This window comes from Cyrtonyx montezumae, unplaced genomic scaffold (assembly GCF_038088225.1).
Source record: "Cyrtonyx montezumae isolate F1298 unplaced genomic scaffold, pur_monq_1.0 scaffold_20, whole genome shotgun sequence".
NCBI lineage: Eukaryota > Metazoa > Chordata > Aves > Galliformes > Odontophoridae > Cyrtonyx > Cyrtonyx montezumae.
The window spans coordinates 1,334,003-1,358,299 of record NW_027071937.1 but is presented as its reverse complement, the minus strand read 5'-3'; the positions used below and the strand labels follow the sequence as shown (position 1 = coordinate 1,358,299).

The window sequence follows — 24,297 nt, the reverse complement described above, 5'->3', positions numbered from 1 at the left end:
GGCCTCTCATTCAGGCCTTCCTGTGAAAGGTTAGGATGAATTACTTGCTCATACCCACCTCTGCAATGTATGCCTAGACTACCAGGGGGAAAAATCAGCCAGCACAAAATAATATGTACACGCACAAAAATGTGTTTCATCCATTAAAGGCCAAATAACAGGTCACAGCAACAACAAATTTACATACATTTGGTACAAGCATAGTTTTGGGAGTGATTATAATTTACATTTATCTTGAATTTCCTATGACAAATGAAGGGTTTCTGTTCCACTTACTGATATAGTGAGATGAATGCAACAGGAGCTCTTATTACATTTCCAACCTTTTATCAATCACATTGGGAGCAAAGATAGTTGACACAAACACATCGTAGTAAGGACTACTAATGCACTACAGAGAGATTACACAGCCTTAGCAAGACGTCCATGTAATAAATTACTCAGTCTGAACAATACTGCTCAGCAACTTCAGTACAGAGAAACTGCAGTGAGCCCTCAGGACCACGGGAGGACCGAGTATGGGAACCTCTCGGTACCATGGAAAGCTTGTTCCCAGTGCAATGAATCGGGGAGGGCCTCCCATACGAAGTACAGTTAAGAGAACACACACAAGCACAGTCAAAACCTTTTAAACACAGAAAACAGAAATCTTCAGTGCACGAATCCATAATGACTGTTAAGCTGAACACCCAGAGTTAAAAAGGGAGGAAAAGAAAAACATGCCACTGAAATGTAACATAGGAACATGCATCAAAGATCAAAAGTTCACAGTCACCCAAGTGCACTTGTTAACCAGTTGCCTGCTCATCCAAAACTACACATTTTTAACAAGTTTTAGCAAGATTAGATTTGAAAACTTGCATCTCTCTTTTTCTTACACACCTGCATTTCTGTGTAAGGAAGCAAGGAGTAAGGTCTTTCTGCTTTTTGGTGAAATTATATTCATAGAGCAAAAGTCCTGAACAGAAACAAACACCTTTTCAGGCTGCTGCAAAAACAACACCCTCCTAAACTGATGTCACTTTCCTGTGCTAATAAGTCCCCGAAACAGACCCAGTACAGTCTCCATTCTTAGAGGCATCTGAGCAGTTCAAATTTAACAATCAGCCCACAGTAGTGTTTTGAATGAAAAAGTGCTTAGATAAGGTATCCCATCCTAACACCGGTGTTACACCGAGAACATCTGTGCAGTTCTTCTGAGGAAGGCTCATTTCTCATGGCCAACACCTATGTGTTTTACTCCAGGTAATTTGAAATGAAGTACATCACCCACAATGTGGCGTTAATATTCCACTGTCCAAATGCAGACTTTGCTTTTTCATGTATATTCGTTCACCTATTCCACTGTGAAAAATCAAGTGTCTCAAATTAATTTAAAGCACAACTTGTGGAATTTCTTCAGACTTCTGCTTCCTTTTATATTTGAGTTTAGTGCAAGTCTTCAAAAACTCACTGGCTAAAAACTTATCCCAGCCTAGCAAGACTTTTTGTTCAAGGAATCACCACAAAAGTAAAACAAATATTGCAATAGCAGCATCAGTTACCTGCAGAACTGACTGAAAGCTGCAGAACTCGTCAGAGAAAAGCAGAATAGTGCAGGTCCCAGGGCTGTGCCGCAGCAAAGAAGAAGGGAGTTTAGGAGCATAATTCACACATTGCTCGTTTGACAATCCAAACTACCAAGGTTTAGTAATGCTACTAGGAGAGCAATTCAGGCAGTGTTAAGCTGTGGCAGCAAAACAAAACTCCCAGCTACTCACGGGCCTAGATGAACGCTGTATCTTTGGAGGCGGTGGCCGGGGCGGGCGGAGTCTTTGCTGCTGTATCAAAGTGGAAACTTAAGTCATAGGTAAATTAAATTGTCACCTACATGAAAATACCTCTCGTTTTGTGGTAAAAGCAGTTGGAGTGCACAACAGGATTTAGCTAACTTCATACTCACCGTACAAAATGCAAGTATTTTCAAAACACAGGTAATCTCATGACCAACGAAGTGCCACAACAGAAAAGCTAGAGCTACCTCCTTGACGTCAGTTGCACTGAACGAAAGGTACAATCAACACTACATGCCAGATCATCCAACATTCACCTGAGACAACACAGATGCTTAAGAAGGATTCTAACCTTCAGGTCCACGTGTTCTAAATGGAAAGGATCCTGCAAAGCAGGAGCTTCAAAATAGCTAACCCCAAAATCCCAGGAGTGCCTTTAGTGATAATGAACACTTACACTCCAAAGGCCTCAAATCAGCAAAGACATTTAAAAGCTAGAGGGAAAACTGTAAGTCAATTAAACCTTCCATAAACAGATGAGCACATGCTCGGATAACCGTAGTGGATCTAGGCTACAATGAATTGCCCAGAGCAAAAGTGTGCACTGCTATAGTAAAGAAAGCAAATCCCCACACCACCACCAGCTCTAGTGAAGACAGGAGCAGCGCACTGAGGTGCTTATTTTGGTCTCTCACTTTTAAAATTAGCAGTTGGCCAACTTACTGCTTTGTAACTGTGCTGGAGCTATTCCAATTGAGCTGCTTTTGACTGAGCCAGCAGCACGACTCTCCTCACACAGATGGTATCTTAAGGTATGCTCTGTCAGACAAGAAACCCACTGATAATTAATGAGATTCTAAATAAAATCATCCTAAAGTGCAACTTTGATATTGAGAACAGGATCAAAGTTAACGTTTTGTCTGCAGAATCTTGCATGCGCATTTTAGCGCTTAAAGTGAGCAGCAGAGCCCACAGTGACGTCCTCTGAGTGCAGCACGTGGCAGAGCATCCTGTGGGCAAAAGCTCCATCAGCCCAACGAAGGGAACACAACTGGCAGCAGGAGATGGGTTCTTCAGACAGAAAAAGAAAGCTTACCCAAATTACTGAATTTCTCTGGAAAGAAGATTCCAGATTTAATTTTCAGCAGTTTTTAACTTCTTTCCAGCATAGTCTTTATTCCAGATTGACACACGTTCTCTTCCTACCACCCTCGTGCTGTGTCACAGTCAATACCAGCCTACCCTTTTTCAGACCATTTTCATGCTCTTCTTGCATCTTATCACTTTCCCATTAAGTCATAATTTGCACCGATTGGTTTATTCGTCCTTACATGTGTGCAAGGAGTGCCAGACTGTACACATTTACTCAGCTCAGACTTTTGAGGTGGGGGAGGAATAAACAGTTCTTGTCATGGAGAACAGAGGCCAAAATTTTCCCATGTGATAGCTTCCAACTATATATTTCAAGAAAGCAAGCATGAAATCAAAGGAAAATAGAGAGAAATGACCTGCTGGTGTGCTGAGCTGGCTGCTGTCAGCCCTTCTGCATCTCTCATTATGCAATTCAGCCACAGAAGTTGAGGTACAGTGCTCAGTATCTCCCCACTTTACATGCTCAGCCTGAGAGCACAATCTTAAAATATATTTAACTTTTGTTATGTGACATAGCATACTTATTTTCCATTATGTTTCAGAATCGTAACAGAACAGTTGGAAAAAAGTAAATTTGCACTTCCTTAGCTATCTTAAAGACACTCACTTCTGACATTGCTGCTCACACAAACCATCTGATGATGCAGGAAAACAATGTGCAATTATTCTCGCTTTTTTTTCCCCTAATGCCTCCTCTATGTATGCTTCAGTTTGCTATTTCTTCACTTTCAGTTACCTAAAAATTGTGAGCACTTCTGCATCACAAAATTCTCTGTGTTGGGACTTTTAAGTAGCACAGCTAGCAGTGCCTTGAGCACCGTTTACTTTGATGACTTAAAATTCCGGACAAAAATGTTTTGATTGATGTAAGAATTACAATACATTACTTAATATCGTACCAAGAAGTTGGTATTAACTCTTTAGCATTAGCTCCTATCACTGAACATGTTTGTTTGATTTGTGTTTCTCTCTCCCACAGCAAAAAACAGGCTAAGTATTCAGGAAGCACTGCAAGACTGCAGCATCAACAGCAGCAACGGATGAAGTAGTGGCAGTAATGGTGAAGTCTGTGAAAAGAAGTGCAACAGAGGCAGGCCCTTGGGACAGCAGGGCAGACAGCACAGCAGCTGTGCACCACCTTGCAGTGAGACATCAGTGCAGTGGATGTAGGCACAGCAAGGACGTGTACAGCTGAGCTCTGCTTACTCACTCCACACATTTGCTGGAGAAAAAATGCGTCGGAGAGAGTGTGTGACAGGTCTCTTAATTATCTGCTACACAGTGGTTAGACAATAAAGCAAGTGTTTAGGAAGAGCAGAAAGAAAGCAATGCTCTGAGTTAACAGAGCTAGTATATTTGCAGTCATCGTGGAGGGGTACTGGGAAAAGTTTACCATCAGCAATACCCGTGCCAGGATTAAGCTCCTGGCTACGACACTGCCACTGTGCAAAGTCCTGTGTGTACTGCATTACATGTTCATTCTTGAAACCTTAAAGACATACAAGAAGAGTAAGACAGACCCCCACATTAACAGCAGTGTGATTTCTCAATTGTAGAGGGACAGGGAGATAGTATGGCTTAAACAACCAGGGATTTGAAGCACTGAAAAGAGCACAGGCTATGAGCAGTGAGGAGCAGCTGAGACGGAGGTCCTCCAAGAGATAACAGTTACCTGTCCTTTGCCAGAGCTCCATTGTTAATGTTGATATAAATACGTGTCACCAAAATGGGACAAGCAAGTATATTTGAATTATACTAAGACAGTATTTACTGGAAAAGCCACTGATTAGAAGTTAATTTGTTAATGCAGCAAAACACTCTGTTTCTGAAAGGTCAGTAGGGGAAGCTGTGTTGGAATATCAACTTAATTACCTGTGCTATAAGGATGAAACAGCCCCAGAGTTACACTGCTAAAAGCTGCTAAATTGCTATCCTAGGTATGTCCCTAAATATGTATACTGTTGTGTTTTTTCCTTCAAAGAGGAGAAATGTCTAAATTAGCACTTTCTTACCAGTAGCTGTTTACCAGCATACTTTTTTACTCCAGATATTTTCTTAATTGTTTTACTCTAAATACTTCCAAAGCAACAAGACAAAGAAAATTTGCAGGAAGCCAATTTTACGACTGCAGACATGGCACTGTTTTCTAATTACAAGGCAAGCAATTTTAAGCTGTGAGATGCTGGAGGGAGAAAAAAGTCTTACATTCACTTTTACACTGTAAAAATACTATTTAAAAATTATACATCCCTCAGATCATGAAGTACCTATTATATATCGAAGAAACCTTCACAATACAGCAATTTAGTTTTTTATACTGAAGAAAACATAAAAAGATTACTTTTGTACGGTGAAGTAAGAGTTGTGAGCAGAATATTACCTGCAACCAGCTGAATGTCTGTTAAGATTTTTGTAAGGTGGAATTCAGCCTGTATCAGTAAATCAGAGGCGTTATTTCACATGCAGCAACAAGTGCAACTAGAAATAAATGCATAAAGGAAACCCAACTAGATGAAAACTGCTTTGTCAGTTCGTACAGAAAGAAGCGTTCCTCATTCTCAAGGCAGCAGTGAGGCGTGCTTCCAGTGATTTCCAAAGCAAAGCATTTCTGCACAGACATCTTAATTCCTTCAGAAATTCGGGGCTGATTTTATAAAACATTCGTATGCTTTAAGGACAATGAGATGTGGCATAAGGATGCACTGTCCTGAATGTACCCAAGCTCAAATACATCATGCTGCAAAGGATTTGGATCACTGACTTTTGAAGAATATGCTGAACCTCAACTCAATATTCAATGGAGGAAAAAAAAAAGGGAGGGGGGAGGGGCAGGGAGATAAAATAACAACACTGAAAAATGTCTGGTACCTAAAAAGATTCAGTACAGAAAGCAGATGGAATCCATGAGGCAGCTGTTTTATTACCCATTCAGATCCCTGCACAGCACATGCACTACTTCTTACATACTCCCATACGCACAGCTCACAAACTGGTAAGACAAGAACAGTGTATGCTTTACAGCATATATTTTTAATTTACTCTCTAAAATACTTCAACAGAAATCTGCTGGGTCCTGTGATAAAGAAAAACCTCCATGTTTTAAGAGATGTCTCCTTCTTTGAACTGTATTTGTAGATTGGGAAGGTAGCAATAAGTCTGGCAAAAAAGGGGCAATGCCAAAGCTATGCCAAGAATTTATGAAAGGGAAGGGAATCTGTCACAATTAAACCCTCTGATTAGCTAAATGGGAAACCAGGGATGATCCCCTTACCTTTCTGGCCAGGAATCCTCCATTACGCAGCAAACATTCAAAGAAGGAAGTGAAAGGAGCCTGTAAGCTCCTGGTTTTCAGTGTCCTGGGATACAGGCAAAGATTCATCCCAAGGCCACTGAAAAGACACTGATGTTTTACAGAAGAGAAAGAAGGGGTTTTCTGAAAGCTTACTTCAGCTTCCTCTCTCTTGGATGAGACTGATTCTGTCCTCCCGAATCAAAGGCTAAAAAAAATGAGTGTGTCTAGACACAGAGCACTGATAAATCATTCTCATTTGGCAACATTGATTATATATGTCACACTGTGCAAATAATCACAGTATATCAATATTAAATATTATAATGTACATCATAATCAGTTTGCTTTAAATCTAGGATTTGTAGGGTACCTGCCAGATGTTGACAGGAAGAATATAAAGCAGTAGCAGTTAACTTGCAATGGTATCTGTGTCTTAAAGACTTGTCAAGACTCCTGATTGCTTCCTAGCTCCAGTGACAGAGGAGTTCATGCACAATACAAAGAAGGAATACAGAACCCATAAAAGATGATACCAATGGAGTCTCAGAGTGCGATCACTTCGCTCTTTTATTTTACTTATCTGCTGTGCAGTTGAAAATAAACCTTGTATTCATTTCTTCTAAAACACTGTAAAAACCCGAACTGCGTTAAACTCTGTTCTTCAACACTTTGCAGTTTGAAAATCCCTGAAATTTTCCAAAGGAGGTAACTGTCAGCAGCCTCTTATTTAACTGGCACAGATCCTAAGGATCTGCAGAACACAGCCTGAAAACCACTGCAAATTAAGCTACATGCAGGGAGCACCTCTTCCCGTAGAAATAGGTGTACAGAACATAAAGTATTTTAACCAAATCTACAGTGGCTTAGGTGGTTAGGAATCACTGCACACAGCAATATAAGCCAGGAGCACGCAGACGTTAATACAGCTCCTAATCATTCCACTCTGTTCCTGTAGTGCTCTGCAATGACTCTTCTTCTCTGAGCCTTCCTCACTGCAGTTTGCTTCAGCTCGTTGTCTTAAATGCTTAAATGCATATGTCATGCTTTTGTTATTGAGAAAGTAGCACAACAAAACCAAAGCCATTTCTGCTTACCAACCAGACTAACATTTCTTTGAGATACTAGCTCCTTCACAGACCACTGCTGCTCTCTTTATCAGCTCTCCCTGTCCTTGGTACAAAGTCACTAGTGGTTGCCCTATTTCTTTTTCATATTCTGAAAGCAGCATAACTCCCACTTGTGAAGAAATCCCAACCTCTGGTTATATTATTGTGTGACCACAAAAGATACTGAAAAGCACTGCACCCATTCTGGATTACCAGTAAAACAGCAAGGAGGTTTTTCACAACTCTGCACAGGGATAAAACAGGGAAGGGTTTTGAGAGAGAACCTCATTGAGCAGGCTTTCAAATTTCCAAAGTACTTCTACCAAAATTAAGAGTGATTTGCAGTGGCTTCTCTTCGTTCTGTTCCTCAACATACAGAGATGGAGGCACACGCTGCAAAAGAAAAACCCCAGGCCCTAGGAACATATTTATCCCTATGCATTAAAGTCTATCCATCTACTATCTCAGCAGAGTTTAAAATCACAGCTAATAGGTTAACAACTGTTTTTCTTCCGCTTCAAATGAAGAATATCAGAAAGCTGGGGGAATATTCGGCTTCCCAATTTGTACTGACTGCTCGCTGCTACCTGCAATGTCTGTTTGACAGGACTGACATTTTGTACTGCTGTGAGATGGGAAAACGTGTGACATTTTTATTCATGGTGGCGTACGCCCTTGTAATGATCAGCCCTGGTCGATGTGCTTACTGCAGCAGCCCCGAGCCCTCGGAGAACAAACAAGAACTGGAGGTGCCAGCAGTTCGGCTGCCTTATTAAACTCCACCAGGATTCTAACGAAGAGCAACCGCTGGAAAATCTCACTGTCAAATCCTCAAGGACACTGTCAACATGGAACTAACTACATATATTTTTCATTTAAAATACTGGAAAATACAGCAATGTATTTTAAATATAAAGAAAAAAAAAGCCACACTTTTCATCTGTTTTCTTTTTGAGCCGGACATTCTGTCAGTTCTACACTGGGCTTTCTGGGGGCCTGATGCTGGGATTCAATCCAAGTAAATTGCTCAAATCACTTGATTTTAAATGTTGGAAAACTTGTACATCCCTTATTAACAGCTACTGCTCTCTAAGAGAGAGAGAGGGAAAGTGTCTCTTATTTAAGGAATCCTGTAACAGCAGTGACTATCTGCTTGGTTCAGCTTCATCATTCACTTAGGACATCTGGATAATCAGGGTGATATTCTTCCACAAAACTACACGGTGCCTGTACCTGTAGCATGGCACTGCTCATTTTAGGAGGCGTTAATCAGCTCGGCTCTGCAGGGCAAATCCCAAAGATGTCTGCCAATCACAGAGGGGTTAGCAGTTGGAAGAACCACACGCTTCATGTAATATCTCCTTTTAATGCTCTAGTTTAATCAAGTGGCTTAGAGGTCAAGTCAGACAGTTTGGGCCTATCCGCTTCAGAAGTAGTACCAAAGAAACTTCTGGATGCTGCTTAACACTGATGCACTACGCAAGTCGTCCATTAGGTCTCTGAGCTTATTCTCAAGTTGTCAATCTAGATGATTTGGTTAGCCTTGTATGCACTGATGTGTTTATTTTATATATATGTATTATTTATAAAGCACAATTCTGTTTCCACATGCCAGCAGTGATGGACCAAGAAACTCTCTACAAGATATTTATGGGCTCCTCGACACAACAAGACTAACAAGGAAATTCTGCACAGACATGTTACAGCTGCTACTGCTTGTCACAGAGCCCTAAGGAGGTCAGCTCAACCACAGTATTTTCTCCATACATCCAACCATTATGGCATATAACTTGAATGTACTCAGGGCAGTAAATTTATTCTGATCACCCATGTTTAAGAATTGCCTGAAATGCCAAGACAGTTGGCAAATACCAAAAGCCATAGCCCAGAATATGCTTTGTGGATGAACGCTTCCGCTTGATGCAGGAGTAGAGTCACAAAAACTTACTGTGAATTCTGAATCCCTACATAGTATAAGCTACAGGCACACTATGCTGGAGTAGCAGCCAAAGACATACCTGTCTGGTTGCTCATTATGGAATACTGGCAAGCATGTGCCCGAGAGGTGGTAACTTTTGGGTATGCACTGCAGGTGGTGTATGTAACTTCCTAAAGTGAGAGCCAGGTCTCACTTGTCAAATACTTACATGCATGATGAGAGTGCAAGCCTTTTAGTTAGATAATTCAAACCCTGTGGATTGTCATTTCTGAAAATCTTGCACACCACACAGCAGAATTTCAATCAAGGGAATTACTTTCTTGTCAACTGACATTGTTTTTATTCCCCCTACTAAGAATACCATAACCTAAGAACCCGATCAGACATTCGAGTTGTCTCAAGCAGACATTAGATGGACAATATGTATTCATGTCTAGCAAAGTGACTTTATTGAACTACAGTGAACACCTTTCTAAAAGCAACAAAGAAAGAAGTGAGAAGAGATGGGGATAGAAAATATGTTTTCTGAAGACAGAATTTTAAAGAAAAAAGCTTATACTTCTAATAAATACGCAACAAATGAAATGGAGAGATGGAAGAAACTCTATGTGGTTCATCAGAAAGGAACGGGAAAACCATGATGCTCACCAGAGGGGAAGAGAGGAATGGAAGCTCATTTTGTTAACGAAGGTATCTCTATTGTCAGAATAGTTCAGAGTGGCAAGGAGAAGAGGAGGCTGGCTTTGCAATCACAGCATACAGTTGCATGAATATTAGAAAATGAACTTGTTTTCCCCTTTCCCCTTTGGTTTCTACCTCGGTGCTACACAATGCTTGCTGTGATCTGGGGAAATCTGCTATTGTTCCAATGCACTTGGGTGTGAAGGGAGTCACAGGGTCTGGCAAAGCACCCTTCCTCCCTTCCTTACTTGCTCTCTTTTACACTGGAGATAATCCCTCCTTCTGCTTGCCTCTGTCCTCGCTGATCCAGTTTTGCATTTCTGGAATGTAGCTGGCTGGTTTTCTCCCCATCCTCCCCCTGACCTCTTAATGCTCTTTAATCTTCTTGAAGAAGAAACCTGCCCTACAAAGCAATTCTTCATTTTGCATGTCTAGGTGCAGATTGTGAATGGAAAAAATGAATGTTTCTGTGTAGTTCCTTTACAGCAAATGAACAAAACAGCAAATAAGGGGACAATTTTGATTCTATGGCCCATGAAAGTTTAAATTTTTGGACAAGTCTTCCCACAGTCTGATAAGCTGCTTTACCACATGAGTATATGTGTATACTTCCATTTGTTTCATTATTAACATCACTCCCTGAAATACTAATTCTCCCTAGTTTGCATACATAATGGTATGACTGAATCTCTTGAGGTATATAAGACAACTCTTTTGAATTTTAATTTTAAATTTGAAAGCTTTACATTTTTACCCCAAAATAAAACAAAATAAATAAAACTAGAAACAATTAAGAGAGCTCAGCACATCTGCCAGTATAACTTGCTTCCAACGAAACAACATTCTTTGCCAACAAAGAGTGATTTTAGCAGCTTGTCATCCTTTGCTGCTTTGGCTGTACCTGACCAGCTGGACTATGGACTGCGCGAAAATCTGCAGAGAAAGTTAAGGATTTACTGATAACGAAGCTAGGTTCACCCCCTTATGTTTACCTACACCACTTCCCAAAGACTGATGAGAATACGGGCACAGGTAGTGACCTTACAAGAACAAGGAGGTTCTTGTAGGAGCAGACATGCAGCACTTCACACAAGCACCACCAAGACTGGATTAGGGGTGGGAGGGGAAGGATGCAGTACGGTTAGCAAAAATTTCTTTAGAAGAAGGATGTGTAAAACCCTAGTATGTTCTTGGCAAATAAAGCGCTCCTTTTATTCCCCAAGAAGAGAGCTCCAACTGCCAAACATGAGTGCTCTGTTAGACCGTGTGACAATCACAGACTGCATAGTGCAACAAGTTCCAGCAGAGCCATACTGCACACACCAGGACACACAGCTGCAGCAGCACAAGTGACCAGTGTGCCCTCTGAGCTCAGGATGCCACACTGAAAACCACTGAACATTTCCTCCCATGGCTGTGGCACACAGGCACTGCAGGTGTTTATCACAGCTCTTCTGGTGTGCAAGAGGCCTAGCAGAAAAAAGTCTTCTGAAGAAAAAGGCTTCTTAAAGCATCAGATGTGGATATTAAACTACCTTTCTCCCTCAGCAAAATCATCCATTCTATTTATTTACTTTCTCCTTTAGATAAAAAAATAAATGCATAAAAAAAGAGAGAAAGCCTTCTGCTCATTAAACACTCAGCAAGCAATTTGGGAAGCTGCCTGTGTTACCTGAAGCAGGGATACAATCCACATCACTAAGGAGATGCCCACACTTCCCAGACTCTTTGCTTTTTGGATGTAACGTATATAACATATAAATACTCCTTACCCAAATACTTGAAGCAGATATTTGAAAGTTTTGCCTCTAAAGAACCCCCAAAACTCCAAAAAACAATAAATGACTTGTCAGGGTGGCTAAGCCTTGCAGAAGGGAAATGGAAAAGACCTGCTCTGTTTCTTGTGTGACCTTCTTTCTCTCTCTTTTTTTTTTTTAATTCTGGTGGCATAAAGGCAGCTAATAAGGATTTCTTCAGGATGAAGAAATAGATGAGATGTTCTATAAACAACTCGTAGATGTTGCACGATGGCCAGCACTCGTTCTCATGGGGGACTTCAACTTCCCTGATATATGCTGGAAATACAATACTGCGCAGAGGAAGCAGTCCTTGAGATTTCTAGAATGTGTGGATGATTGCTTCCTGACTCAGCTGGTGCAAGAGCCTACCAGGGGAGATGCCTTGCTTGACCTACTTTTCACTAACAGGGAAGGACTAGTAGGGGATGTGAAGGTTGGAGATTGTCTTGGCCAGAGTGACCATGAAATGGTGGAGTTTGCTATTCTGGGTGCCGTCAAGAGGGTGACTAGCAAAACTATTACCTTGGACTTCCAGAGGGCAGACTTTGACCTGTTCAGGACACTTGTTGCAAGGGTCCCTTGGGACTCGCTCCTGAAGGGTAAAGGGGTCCAGGAAGCCTGGATGCTCTTCAAGATGGAAATCTTAAAGGCACAGGAGCAGGCTGTCCCGGAGTCCTGTAAGTCAAGCCGGAGGAGCAAAAGACCAGTGTGGATGAACCGGGATCTTTTGTTGAGACTCCGAGAGAAAAGGAGAGTCTATGTCCTCTGGAAGATGGGTCAGGCTACTTGGGGTGACTACAGAGAACTGGCCAAGATCTGCAGGCAGAAAATTAGAAATGCTAAAGCCCAGCTTGAAATTAGGCTGGCTACTGCTGTAAAGGAGAACAGGAAACCCTTTTACAAATATATTAACAGCAGGAGAAAAACTAAGGAAAATTTCCCTCCTTTACTCAACGAGGCAGGCAATATAACCACAGATGATAAGGAAAAGGCTGAGGTTCTCAATGCCTTCTTCACATCTGTCTTTAATAAACAGGACAGTTATCCAAATGGTACTTGCCCTGACCTGGAAGTCTGGGACGGGGTGCATAATGCACCCCCTGTGATTCAAGCAGAGACAGTCAGAGATCTTCTCCTCCATCTGAACTCCCACAAGTCCATGGGGCCAGATGGGATCCACCCAAGGGTGCTGAGGGAGCTAGCAGAGGTGATTGCCGAGCCACTTTCTGCCATCTATCAGCATTCCTGGTTATCTGGAGAGGTCCCACAAGATTGGAGGCTTGCCGATGTGACTCCCATCTTCAAGAAAGGCCGTAAGGAAGACCCGGGGAACTACAGGCCTGTCAGCCTGACCTCGGTATCAGGGAAAGTTATGGAACAGATGTTATTGAGGGAGATCACACGACACGTGCATGGCAATAAAGGGATCAGACCCAGCCAGCACGGGTTCACCAGGGGCAGGTCGTGCTTGTCCAACCTCATCTCCTTCTATGACTGGGTGACCAGACAGGTAGATGAGGGAAAGGCTGTTGATGTAGTCTACCTGGACTTCAGCAAGGCCTTTGACACGGTCTCCCACAGTATTCTCCTAAGGAAACTGGCAGCCCGTGGTGTGGACAGGTTCACTCTTCTCTGGGTGGAGAACTGGCTGGAGGGCCGTGCCCAGAGGGTAGTGGTTAATGGAGTTAAGTCCAGCTGGCGTCCTGTTACGAGTGGTGTCCCCCAAGGGTCAGTTTTGGGGCCCATCTTGTTTAATATCTTTATTGATGACCTAGACGAGGGAATTGAGTGTACCCTCAGTAAGTTTGCAGATGACACAAAGCTGGGAGGATGTGTCAAACTGCCTGAGGGTAGGGAGGCCCTTCAGAGGGATTTGGATAGGCTGAACAGCTGGGCTGAGCAAAATGGGATGAGGTTCAATAAGACCAAGTGCCGGGTCCTGCACTTTGGCCACAATAACCCCATGCAATGCTATAGGCTTGGGGCAGAATGGCTTGAAGAATGTAGAGAGGAAAAGGACCTGGGGGTGTTGGTTGATGCTCGGCTCAACATGAGCCGGCAGTGTGCCCAGGTGGCTAAGAAGGCCAACAGCATCCTGGCCTGTATTAGAAATAGTGTAGCCAGCAGGAGCAGGGAGGTGATCATCCCCCTGTACTCAGCTCTGGTACGGCCGCACCTTGAGTACTGTGTTCAGTTTTGGGCCCCTCACTACAAGAAGGACATTGAGGCCCTGGAGCGTGTTCAGAGAAGGGCAACAAAACTGGTGAGGGGCCTGGAGCACAAGTCTTATGAGGAGCGGCTGAGGGAGCTGGGATTGTTTAGTCTGGGGAAGAGGAGGCTCAGAGGAGACCTTATTGCACTCTACCACTTCCTGAAGGGGGGTTGTGGTGAGGAGGGGGTAGGCCTCTTCTCCCTGATAAGTAATGACAGGACGAGAGGGAATGGCCACAAGTTGCGCCAGGGAAGATTTAGATTAGACCTCAGGAAGCATTTCTTTTCTGAAAGAGTGGTCAGGCACTGGAATGGCCTGCCTAGGGAGGTGGTTGAGGCACCATCCCTAGCGCTGTTCAAGAAGCGTTTAGATGAGGTGCTAAAGGACTTAATTTAGTAGTTGGGTAGAGATAGTGATAGGAGGATGGTTGGACTAGATGATCTTATAGGTCCTTTCCAACCTTATGAACTTATGAACTTATGAACTTATAAGAAGTCATGCTCACGTAGGGCATCGAGATATTAAGAGCTCCCCAGACAACATTCACAACAAACTTCTGAAATCAGACAATATTCAAATGCAATACAGACCAATCATCAGTAAATGAAAATCTCAGAGTAGGAGAGCTTGAAGGGCATTAATGTTATGCTCTGCACAGTATCCTCACATCCTCACAGCAGTTTTCCCACCAACAACAGATCAGCAAAGGAAGCTGAAATTTACAGCAAAAACACGATCTCTGCAGCGTTACCATAAACTCTATCTGAAAAAATACCATGTAAAGGTATTTTGAACATAAAAAGATAAAGGTTAAGACCAATAAAGAGAACTAAAGTCTCTGTAGCTATTAAGGTGACTTTAAGACGGAAGGACTCACAAAACCAAACAAGTCCAGCATGCAAAGTCAAAGAGAAAGAGCTGTGGTCACACCCTTCCACTCTTGTTTCCTGGTGTAGTGTTATCAAGATCACTTGTCCCAGGCTACCTGGCTAAAAATCCTTTTCAACACCAAGGAGAGCTTTTGCACAACATCTTAGCATCAATGCACAACAGAAACATTAAAACATTAAAATATTAAAACAATTCTGCAACAACCCTTTTAAACGGTGTCTGATAACCACTTGCCAAAATGAGGTAATACACTCCAAAATCTCATACAGTTGGGTAATTGCTGATAAATGTTTGAGAACAGTCAGCCGAAGTGCTGCTATACATTCAAAGGCAATTTAAGGTATTATACTGGTATCTGTTGTACTCTAACAACTGCAGATACACAACTGTATTTGGAAAAGCTGAAAACCAACTCACTGTATGGTGAGAGATAATGAGTTAAAATTAAAGGTTGCTACTGGCTTGCTAGCCCATCCCCCTTTAGCTAATCTGTCATGTAATGAAGAGAAGCACCTAGCATAGGACAGCTAGCTGCCGGCTCACTTACAGCGAGCTGATTAAGAATGTTCAACCAACAGCAGACTGCAGACCTTTCCAACGAAAATAAATAGACTGTATGCAAATGTGTTTGTCACTTTGACAGCATGTCTCAATTAAAGCATCTCGCTGCTGTTGGTAGGCTCTCTCACTGCAGTGCTATGGACGAGGCTTACTGCATTACTGATACACAGGGCTTGACCCTAATCCGCATGCATGCATTTTAAAAAAGTCTGTCTTTGCCATATACACCAGCATAATGCTAGCAGACATAGAAAGCAAGTGACAATGAGAAAAAAGCCTCTTTCATCCTCTTCAGTTTATAAGGACTGTGAATGCACAAACAGCCCTTATTTCAGAGTTCTTGTGGCTTTTTAATTGTTCCCACCTACTGTATTCTAGACAGACTTAAAAGTGACACTAAAATCTCTCCCTTTAATCACTAGTTAGAAGCCATCTCCCATATAAACAGTAAATGCTGCCTTTTTTCCTCCCAAAAGCCTTAATTCGTATTTCATAAACCTGAGCACCTTTGCCTTTTGAATGAAAGTATGATTTAATTTTCAGTTTGGCATTGGGATATTGGGGAAAAAGGACCTGCAAAAGGACAAAGGCTGTAAGCAAGACAGCCATGCACGGGTGAAGCTGGATGAATTTTTGGAAAGCAGCACTGGTAACGTAACGTCAGCAATAGGCGTTCAGCAACGGAGCTGTGCCGCAGCCAGAGGTTCACTAAAGCTGATGTGCTTTTCTTTAGACACAGAGAGTGACCATTCAAAAATCACATGAATTTAATTTCACAGTTTCCACTTGATTATTCATGCCATTAATCTACTGCAATGCTTGAACCACCACCTTTCATAAAACTGCTATCTGGATTTTTGTCTGTTTTAAATGAATTGAGATCGCTACGTCTCTCCAGTAGTCCCAGCTCTTCTCAGCTGTATTGGCACAGAAAGTAAGTGACAAATAAATTGCTACTGCAAATTTTTAATTGGAAGAGAATCTGTTTTTGAAAAAAAGCCCCTATGAAATTACATTCAGCACAGCAGAAAAAGTTCTGAAAGAAATAAACTGAATTCTGAAATGATACAGACAACATTGCTCTGAGCAGTGATTACATCCTCTGTACTCCCACCTAGTACCTACCCAGTCGTGCAGCTTCTACTAATAAATTCTTTTCTAAAAGTCTGGTTGGCTTCACATTTTGTAATTAAAAAAGCTGTAAAATGGACGATAAAGTCGCATTATGTTTCCTTAGGAAAAATCAAATGCTAACTTCTGGTTTTTGATCACGATTCGGCGAAAAAATACATACGGAGAAAGAAAATAATTGAAAGAGAATAATGTTATTTTTGAGTAGAGGAACACTTAATAGGGGAACACTGGCAAACTGATAGTAAATATTGTATGTTTTTCCATGATAATCACAGCAAATTCAACATTTCCAAATAATTAGCTCTTAAAAACACACTCACTCTCCTGGAAACATATTGAAATAAACATTTTTAGAGAAACTAATGTGCACAGCTCAGTTGTCAGTGCTGAAATAGAGCACATAAATAAGCTATTAATTGATTTTTTCATCTTAGTTCATCACCTTTAATTTTCAAAGAATGCTAAAATGCTTGAATAGTTGGATGTTCCATATTGACACTAATGATCTGTCTGGATAACAGAGATCATTTTAAATTATACATCCTCAGTCCTGAGGGCTATAGTACTTTACATGGTAAAATGAACTGCAAAATATTTCGTAAAATTGCTATCATAATTATACTTTTTCTTTCCCCTCAAATTGGCATAGAATTTATTTTTCTAAAAATCATCATATGAACAAAAGGAATCACTAAGCCACAGGCAATCAGGTTTTTAAAATCCCATTTATACAGATAGAACAGAAATTGATGTATGACAGCATAACCCAGTCACAAAAAAAAAAAAATAGAAAATAAAACCACTTGTGTATTTGTTATTTTGAGCTTTCTCTGAATTCTTTTTGCTCTTTTCTGAGTCACACAATTTAAGAAACCCAACACCAGCACATACCTGACCAAAATGTACTGTGATTGGTCTCCTGTCCTCTCTTAATTTAGGGTCCTTCTTTTCAACCAATGGAGAAGGTGCCGGTCTTGGTAGAGACTGCTCCTGTGCTGCAGAACACCCATTCTCAGCTATATCCTGTATGATGGAAGAGGTGAATAGCATGGCCAAGAACATCCTTGATTAACAGTAAGACACACGAAGGGGAACACTACAAGATAATGCTGATTAACCATTCTTATGCTTGCAAGAGGAAAACCAAGTATAGGAAAGAAAACCTCATTAGAATAAAATATTTCACTGCATTTTGTCAATCAAAGGTACTGTTAACAACCACACTGTCCTTCAAATACCAATGTTGCATGCAGACACATTCAATAAAATGTCTGACTTAAACATGAAAAGGCCAGGAAATATATACTGAGAACAAAACATAGCTCAAAGTTTTCAGTCTATGAACAAAGTCACCAGAAACCTAGGAACAGGGCAATTCTGTTTGTTGGCTGGTTGTTGTGGGGTTCTTGCAAATGAAAACAGTAATTCTACTTACCTATTTCACAGAATGATCTGCAATAGAACAATTACTTGTGGAAGTAGCAAGGAGAGATCAAACTTGCAGCATAGTTAACATTTTATCTCATCTCTGAGTCCATGCATACTGAGCATGCCTGCAGGAGATCACATAAAACAAACTGCTGCCTAGCAGGATGCTTTTTTGTTTTGTTTTTCTTTTGACGCTACTCCTCATCTTCAGAAGTAGAGTGACCCGTCAGTCTAGGTTACAAGACTTGGCAAGTGTGTGGATGGTATGTCTAACACAGGTTTTGAAAAAGACAAAGGCATGCAGACACAAGGAACCAGAAAAGGAGAAAAGAGTTTGAAAATCAGTTGAGAAACAGTCTGTAACGCAGTGGGCCCCAAACCTTAAATCTCTTTGCAACAATGTCAAGGAAATAATGCTTGGTAAATATAGAGAGAAACCTGCACACACTGTAGCTCTGCAAGACTGACCTAAGGTTGGCTGCTGACACAGACATTGCTTTGATTCACTGACCTTTGACATGCCCCCTCAAGTTTCCGTCTTGCTAAGGTACAATAATGAGACGTGTAAGCTGATGGCCAATTAGAAATGGTTCCTTTGGACACAGACTGACCTAATGTGTTTAGGTCAAATGAAACAAAAAGCTGGATGGACTTTCTAAGGGGCTTTGTCTGCTCCACAGAGAAGCTGAGAGACCCTTTTAGATCCAGCCGGTAGAGCAATGGTTCACCACGATGGGCATAAGGATCATGGGGAAATTAACAACTTCTTAAGGTCAAACTAGAGAGAAAAACTTTTTCCTCCCCTCTCCCCCACCGGCACCACAATGCTACCTTGTCTTGATAAAATACATCCATGGACACTGAATTAGTAACAAAGAGACAGAAGACAATTGATGATGAGAAATGTACGTTTCTGTCAAATTCACACTCCTGCTCCGAAACAGCAACGAACTGCTGAGGGTTCTGGTCAGTTCTGGAAGGTGTAACCTGCGACACGACCGTTCTGAAACGCAATGAAACTGAAGTCTGAACACAGCCCAGCCGCATTAACGGGGCACACTGCTCACACGTCCAGCGCGCCCGGAGCCGCCTGGAGCACACGCAGCAGCGAGCGGCCGCTCTGCTCAGCCTCCCTGCAGCTGCGGCTCTAACCAAGGCAACAGACGGCTGGGAGCAAAGCACCTCCCAAAGCAGGCACTCCAGAAGAAATTAAAGTGGATGCAAAAGATTGGACACGTGCACAGAGGGAGAGGAAAGAGAAGGCACAGACAGACTGAGTCATTAAGCAAAATCCCCTAAGATGTTATAACAACCACTGCAAATCCTTGCTGCTCCTACTTGCTGTACTTCTCTCTCTGATGATATAATTGCACACAAAAAATAACATTTTCCTAAAGCGTATTTCCAGTGTTTGGTGTGCAGACTTTGAAAGAAGCTGCATCAGATTTCTGTCAAAGTTCTTTAAAAAAATTTTTAATAAAATATGAGAATTAACTGGTTTGATACGTGTTCATTTTCTCAAGACTCTGAAGAGGCACACAAATCAACAACACAGCTTCAGTCATCAAAGTGAAATTTGCTTCTCAAAAGTTTGCCTTCTGCCTTAAATGACAGCACGTTTGAGCCAGAAACCTGACTTTATGTGTCCCAAGCCAGGCTTTCACATGCTCTGCAACAATCAGATGCCGAAATGGATGACAATTCTCTAATTGGAAAGTAGACAACAGTCCTTCAAAGACATCCGTGACAGGCCTTCAGTCCACTTCCAGACTGAACACAGCTACTCGGAGCTGTCAGTGGAGAGTACAAGAGCACAAGGCAGAGACACAAACCACAAGCAGGAAATCAGGAGACACCAGCTCCAAAATTCTCTAACATATCAGTGCTTGCAAAACATCCACTGAGAAAAGCTGTGCCTCAGCTTGTGAGCACAAGTGACTGAGGAACTACAGCGGCCCACGGTGCAGGAAGGCCTTGAAAATGCAATCATCTTTCCTGATACTGCTAAAAGAAAAGCAGAGTAACATCTGCATCCCACTTGAGGGAGCAGATTTCCAGCCAGAATGCTGACTCGTGTTTCCATATCATTTTTGAGATCAGTGCTGGGACTTCACCTGTGCTGTGTGAACACTCCTGCTTGGTTGGGGCCAAGCTCTTTGTACTGCCATGCACCACTCTGCCCTAAGTCTGACTGTTCAGTTCTGATATGTCCCCAGTATGGGATTTTGTACGAGCCAGCGTGACATTCCAGAAGTAGCTGAAGTCATATATCATTCCAGAAAACAAAAAGCCCAAGTTCTCTCCCCCAGAAGAGATGGCAAATACAAAAACAAAACAAAACAAACAAAAAAACCCAACAAGGATGATGATAAAGCTGTTCATTACCTTAAGAAACTCCAGAAACAGAAAAACCTAACAGTGCCTCTGTGTCTTTTTAACAAAAAGGAAGAGTAATTTCAGAATACTGTTAAAACAAAAAGGACCTTTCGCTTCAGGAAAAGAATATTTAATGAATTTCTGGATAAAGACAATGATGACCATCACACAGTTATCTCAATACATAAATGGTGTTTCTCCTAACAAGTATTGTCCAGGGACAGCCTTTGCCACCTATTCTACCCATTGATTTTAAAGGCAGAACTTTAGAGCAGAAGCAGGATATAACTACGCATACGTAGTTTAAGCTGAAGAATGTTTTCATCTGCTTAAAAACGCATTAACTTTTCTAGGGATCTTATATAATGGAATACAAATACTGACTATTAGATGCACAAGAAACAGGCCAGAACATCTACAAGGATTCCTCGGGTTATTCTATGAACCTGTAAATGAGATGTTTCCAGCTGCACCGATAATAAAGCACTGACAACAGCCCATTGATAACAGACATTAACTAGAGCCACACGGGGCTCTAGTAAGTAAAATAATGTTGAATACATTAATGCCAAGTGCCCTACCATTTATATAAATTGTCTTATCCATAAGCTTTCAGTGAGTTACATTCTCCTTACTGAAAGTTGAGGATGGTACCACTCGCATTCCTCCTTCTTCCTAATTCTATGTAGTTAAGCTTCAAACGAGCCAATAACAGAGTGACTTGACCACCACGGTCCATTTGTAAAACAGAAAAAGCAGCCTTTACAAAAGGGGGAGAAAAAAAAGAAAGAAAAAGGAGAAAAAAGTTCTGTAGCAGATATAAAATAAAGCTACCATGCTGTATCTATTAACAATTATTTGCTATCACTCATAAGAATCCTCTGAAAACTATTTCTGTTGCTTTGAAATACTGTACCACAAATGAACAAGGGATGGAAATAGAACCCCATTCAATCTCTACTATCATATTAAAGAAGGACCTTACACACACCACTGTGACCTCTCAACAGGTCAATCCTGCATTTCCCATTTGCAATTCAAACCCAAGACTGGAGCAGACCAAGGGCAAAATGGGCTCTTGATTATATTTAAGAGGTCATCATTGCTATGCAGAGTTGTAGGAAGCAGACCTCTAGCTTTATTGCATTTTTAAATTCTGTCTTGCACAGAAGCTGCTCGTATTTGGCAGTGAAAACTGCAAAAAGGATGTTTATATTTGACTTTTCCTTACCAGTGGCCTTCATACTTTCTGTATTAATAATGGGAAATAATATTTCAAAATGCAGTGAACAGTAAGTTCAGTTTAAAAATAACCTCGGGTTATTACAGAATGTGAAAGACTGTCACCCCAAATTTGGCAAAAATTTAACAGCACCAGAATTCCAAACACAAAACATCTGCACATCCTGCAAGTAAATACATGAAACAAACAATGCACGCCCTCACCCACTTCCACCTAATAGATTTAGAAACAGAGCAGCACAAACATTTAGATTAAAAATATCCGTGAAGGCAGACAAACCAATTCTGCTATTGTCACCTTAAACAGCGCGGTATCTTTTTAGAATTATTTTCTCATGTTACACTTAAAATGGAGAAGAGGATGGGAAAGAAAAGAACAGATCTACTGAAGAAAGAGGAGGCAGAACAGTACGTGTCAACTACCTATACAAGTCTTCTAAGCTCTTGTGAAAACGTATACTGAACAATCACATTTAACTGCTTTAGAGAAATGCCACATAGTAAGGAAAGTGAAACAAAATTGGGCCATTTATTTGTAAATGTTGTATGTGTTTTTTAAAAGGGAATGCCTGCTGCTTGAAGGACTAGGAAGACAAAAATAATAAAACAAAGTAATGAAGGAACGTTTCTCAGCCTTTTATACAAATGTCACAGAATAACATACAATTATATTAGCATTTAAGATACAGGAAAACAATCTGGTTATTTTACACACCACCAACTGCTTTAGAAATGCACATGAGAAGGGCAAGCACTTTATTATTCATGAAGGTTATGTCCAGAAGTGAAACACATGGAATGATATATAAATTTCCATGCAAAAGAAAACTGTTTCATGTTTCTATTTAGCATTTTCATATTACACCATAAGTGGTCAAACACAGAGTGGTAAATGTGATGAAATGAAACGGAATTAAAAGCATCTGAAGCAGTTTTATCTTTCCCCAAACCTCTCACAATCTGCCATTCACAGACTGTGCACCGCACAAAGTTAATTTCATGAGTTTCTAACCTTGCTACAGAAGAATCCCTTTGTATTAATATTCTGTGGACACGTTAAGGCAAATTCCTATTTGTGCCATATGAAAACATTTGCAGTACTATCTTAAGATGACAGTTTAGAAATTTAGTGAAAAAATTACTGCTAGCACCGACTTAACACACACACAACCCTGTTATGCAACAAACTCTAAATAAGAGCTTCAGTTATATTAATGAATTAGCTATCTTGTTTTCCAAAACACTCTAGTAGCTCTGCTTCAAAGAATAAATAGAGAAATAAACCAAGGCAGAATCAACCATTCATCCATAAGGCACGTATCAAAACGACCACGCTTCTGGCTTGAAAGGAGCAATGAGAATTGGATAACACTTTCCTCAAACACAATTCAGTGTTCTGGGAATTGCACTGTTTACAAACAAAAACAGATTCAGAGAAGAACAAACAGTTTGAGTATTTGTTGCGGCAAAAATTCAGATTCAAATTGAACATAAACTCTTCATTCAATTCCTTCTGTCTAAACTTTACAGTTTGCAGTCATGAAGTGTATAAATCCCCTGCCCAGTGAGAGACACTGTGCTATTTTTCCTGAGACTACTGCAGAAATGACAATTTGCCATTTGGAAGAAGTTCGCTGCCATTTCTGTGGGAAAGATCTCCCAGTTCATGTAAGGTCCCCTTCCACAGTGCCCCAGCAAAACGGACAGCAGATGGACCACTCCATATAGAAAACTCCATTTTTTGGCTTTTGTGGATTTAAGTCAGAGTCTTAATGTATTTGAAGACTTTTTTTTTTTTTGTTTTGGTTTGTTTTTTTATCTGTGAATATTTATAACAGTGTGAAAAATCCAGGACAGCTGGTAATGCATTTTGAAGTGTGCTAACAACACCATATCAAACAGCTTCCCATTGATCACATAATGCTTTTTGTGACTAAGTGTTTCATACATGGTGCTTATACATTTTGAATAAGAACTTCAAGTACCTTTTGTTTCAAGCGGTTTTTCACTTCTTTTATTCCCATTTTTGCGTGATCTTTTGCCTGCATGAAAAATTAACTTAAGTTAAAATCTCCTTCTATTTCCAGCAGTAACTATGCCTGATATCAAGGCATCAAGATTTACCTTCTCCAGTTACTAAAAATGGCAAGGAAAAAACAAGGTACTGAAAACATATCAAAACAAACAGAAAGCTCAAACAACAATAAAGAAATATTAAGCATACATTCAATTTTACAGAAATTTTGCTTTCTGTTCCAATGTCAGAGACATCTTTCATCTCTTCACATTCTACACCCTCTGTCCTTCCCCCTATCTAATTATCTTTGCTACTGGTTAATGATCAATACCTGCAAACTTGTTCCTGGATGTCTCTTCCATTTAGTAGAACCAATTTCATTCTACCCATTTCTCTCAGGTTGGAGAAAGGCAGGAAAAAAAATAGTTATCTCAATGCTTTTTGTAGCATTACTTCCTAAAACTGAGCTCACAGAAATCCATGCTTGTTTCTGTGCTGTTTTACCTTGCACAGTGAAACTGGCAGCCACACATGACAATACAGTAACATACTAGCTGTTTGTTAACAGAACCAAAAACATTTTTATTTAAAGAATAACTCAGTAAGTTGGACTCTAAATAAGTACGTATAAGAAATCACTGGGGAAAATTAATTGACATTTAGAAAAGATGGAACAATTTGGAAAATGAGAGGAT

The 24,297-nt window shown here is 40.9% G+C and overlaps 1 protein-coding gene across 7 annotated transcripts in view; it reads right to left on the bottom strand.

The window, feature by feature from the left end:
* The window catches only part of DENND1A (DENN domain containing 1A), a 163,701-nt gene that overhangs the window by 14,781 nt on the left and 124,623 nt on the right, over window positions 1-24,297 (bottom strand). For 4 of the 7 annotated variants that reach the window (XM_065737269.1, XM_065737265.1, XM_065737266.1 and 1 more), the window contains 2 exons: window positions 23,571-23,627; window positions 17,431-17,562 (listed from right to left, as the gene is read on the bottom strand). In XM_065737269.1, coding sequence (XP_065593341.1) covers window positions 17,431-17,562; window positions 23,571-23,627 — 189 coding nt within the window. Of the gene's footprint in view, window positions 1-1,760; window positions 1,821-17,430; window positions 17,563-23,570; window positions 23,628-24,297 lie in introns of all 7 variants that reach the window. The other 3 variants (XM_065737268.1, XM_065737263.1, XM_065737264.1) reach the window with 2 other exon arrangements.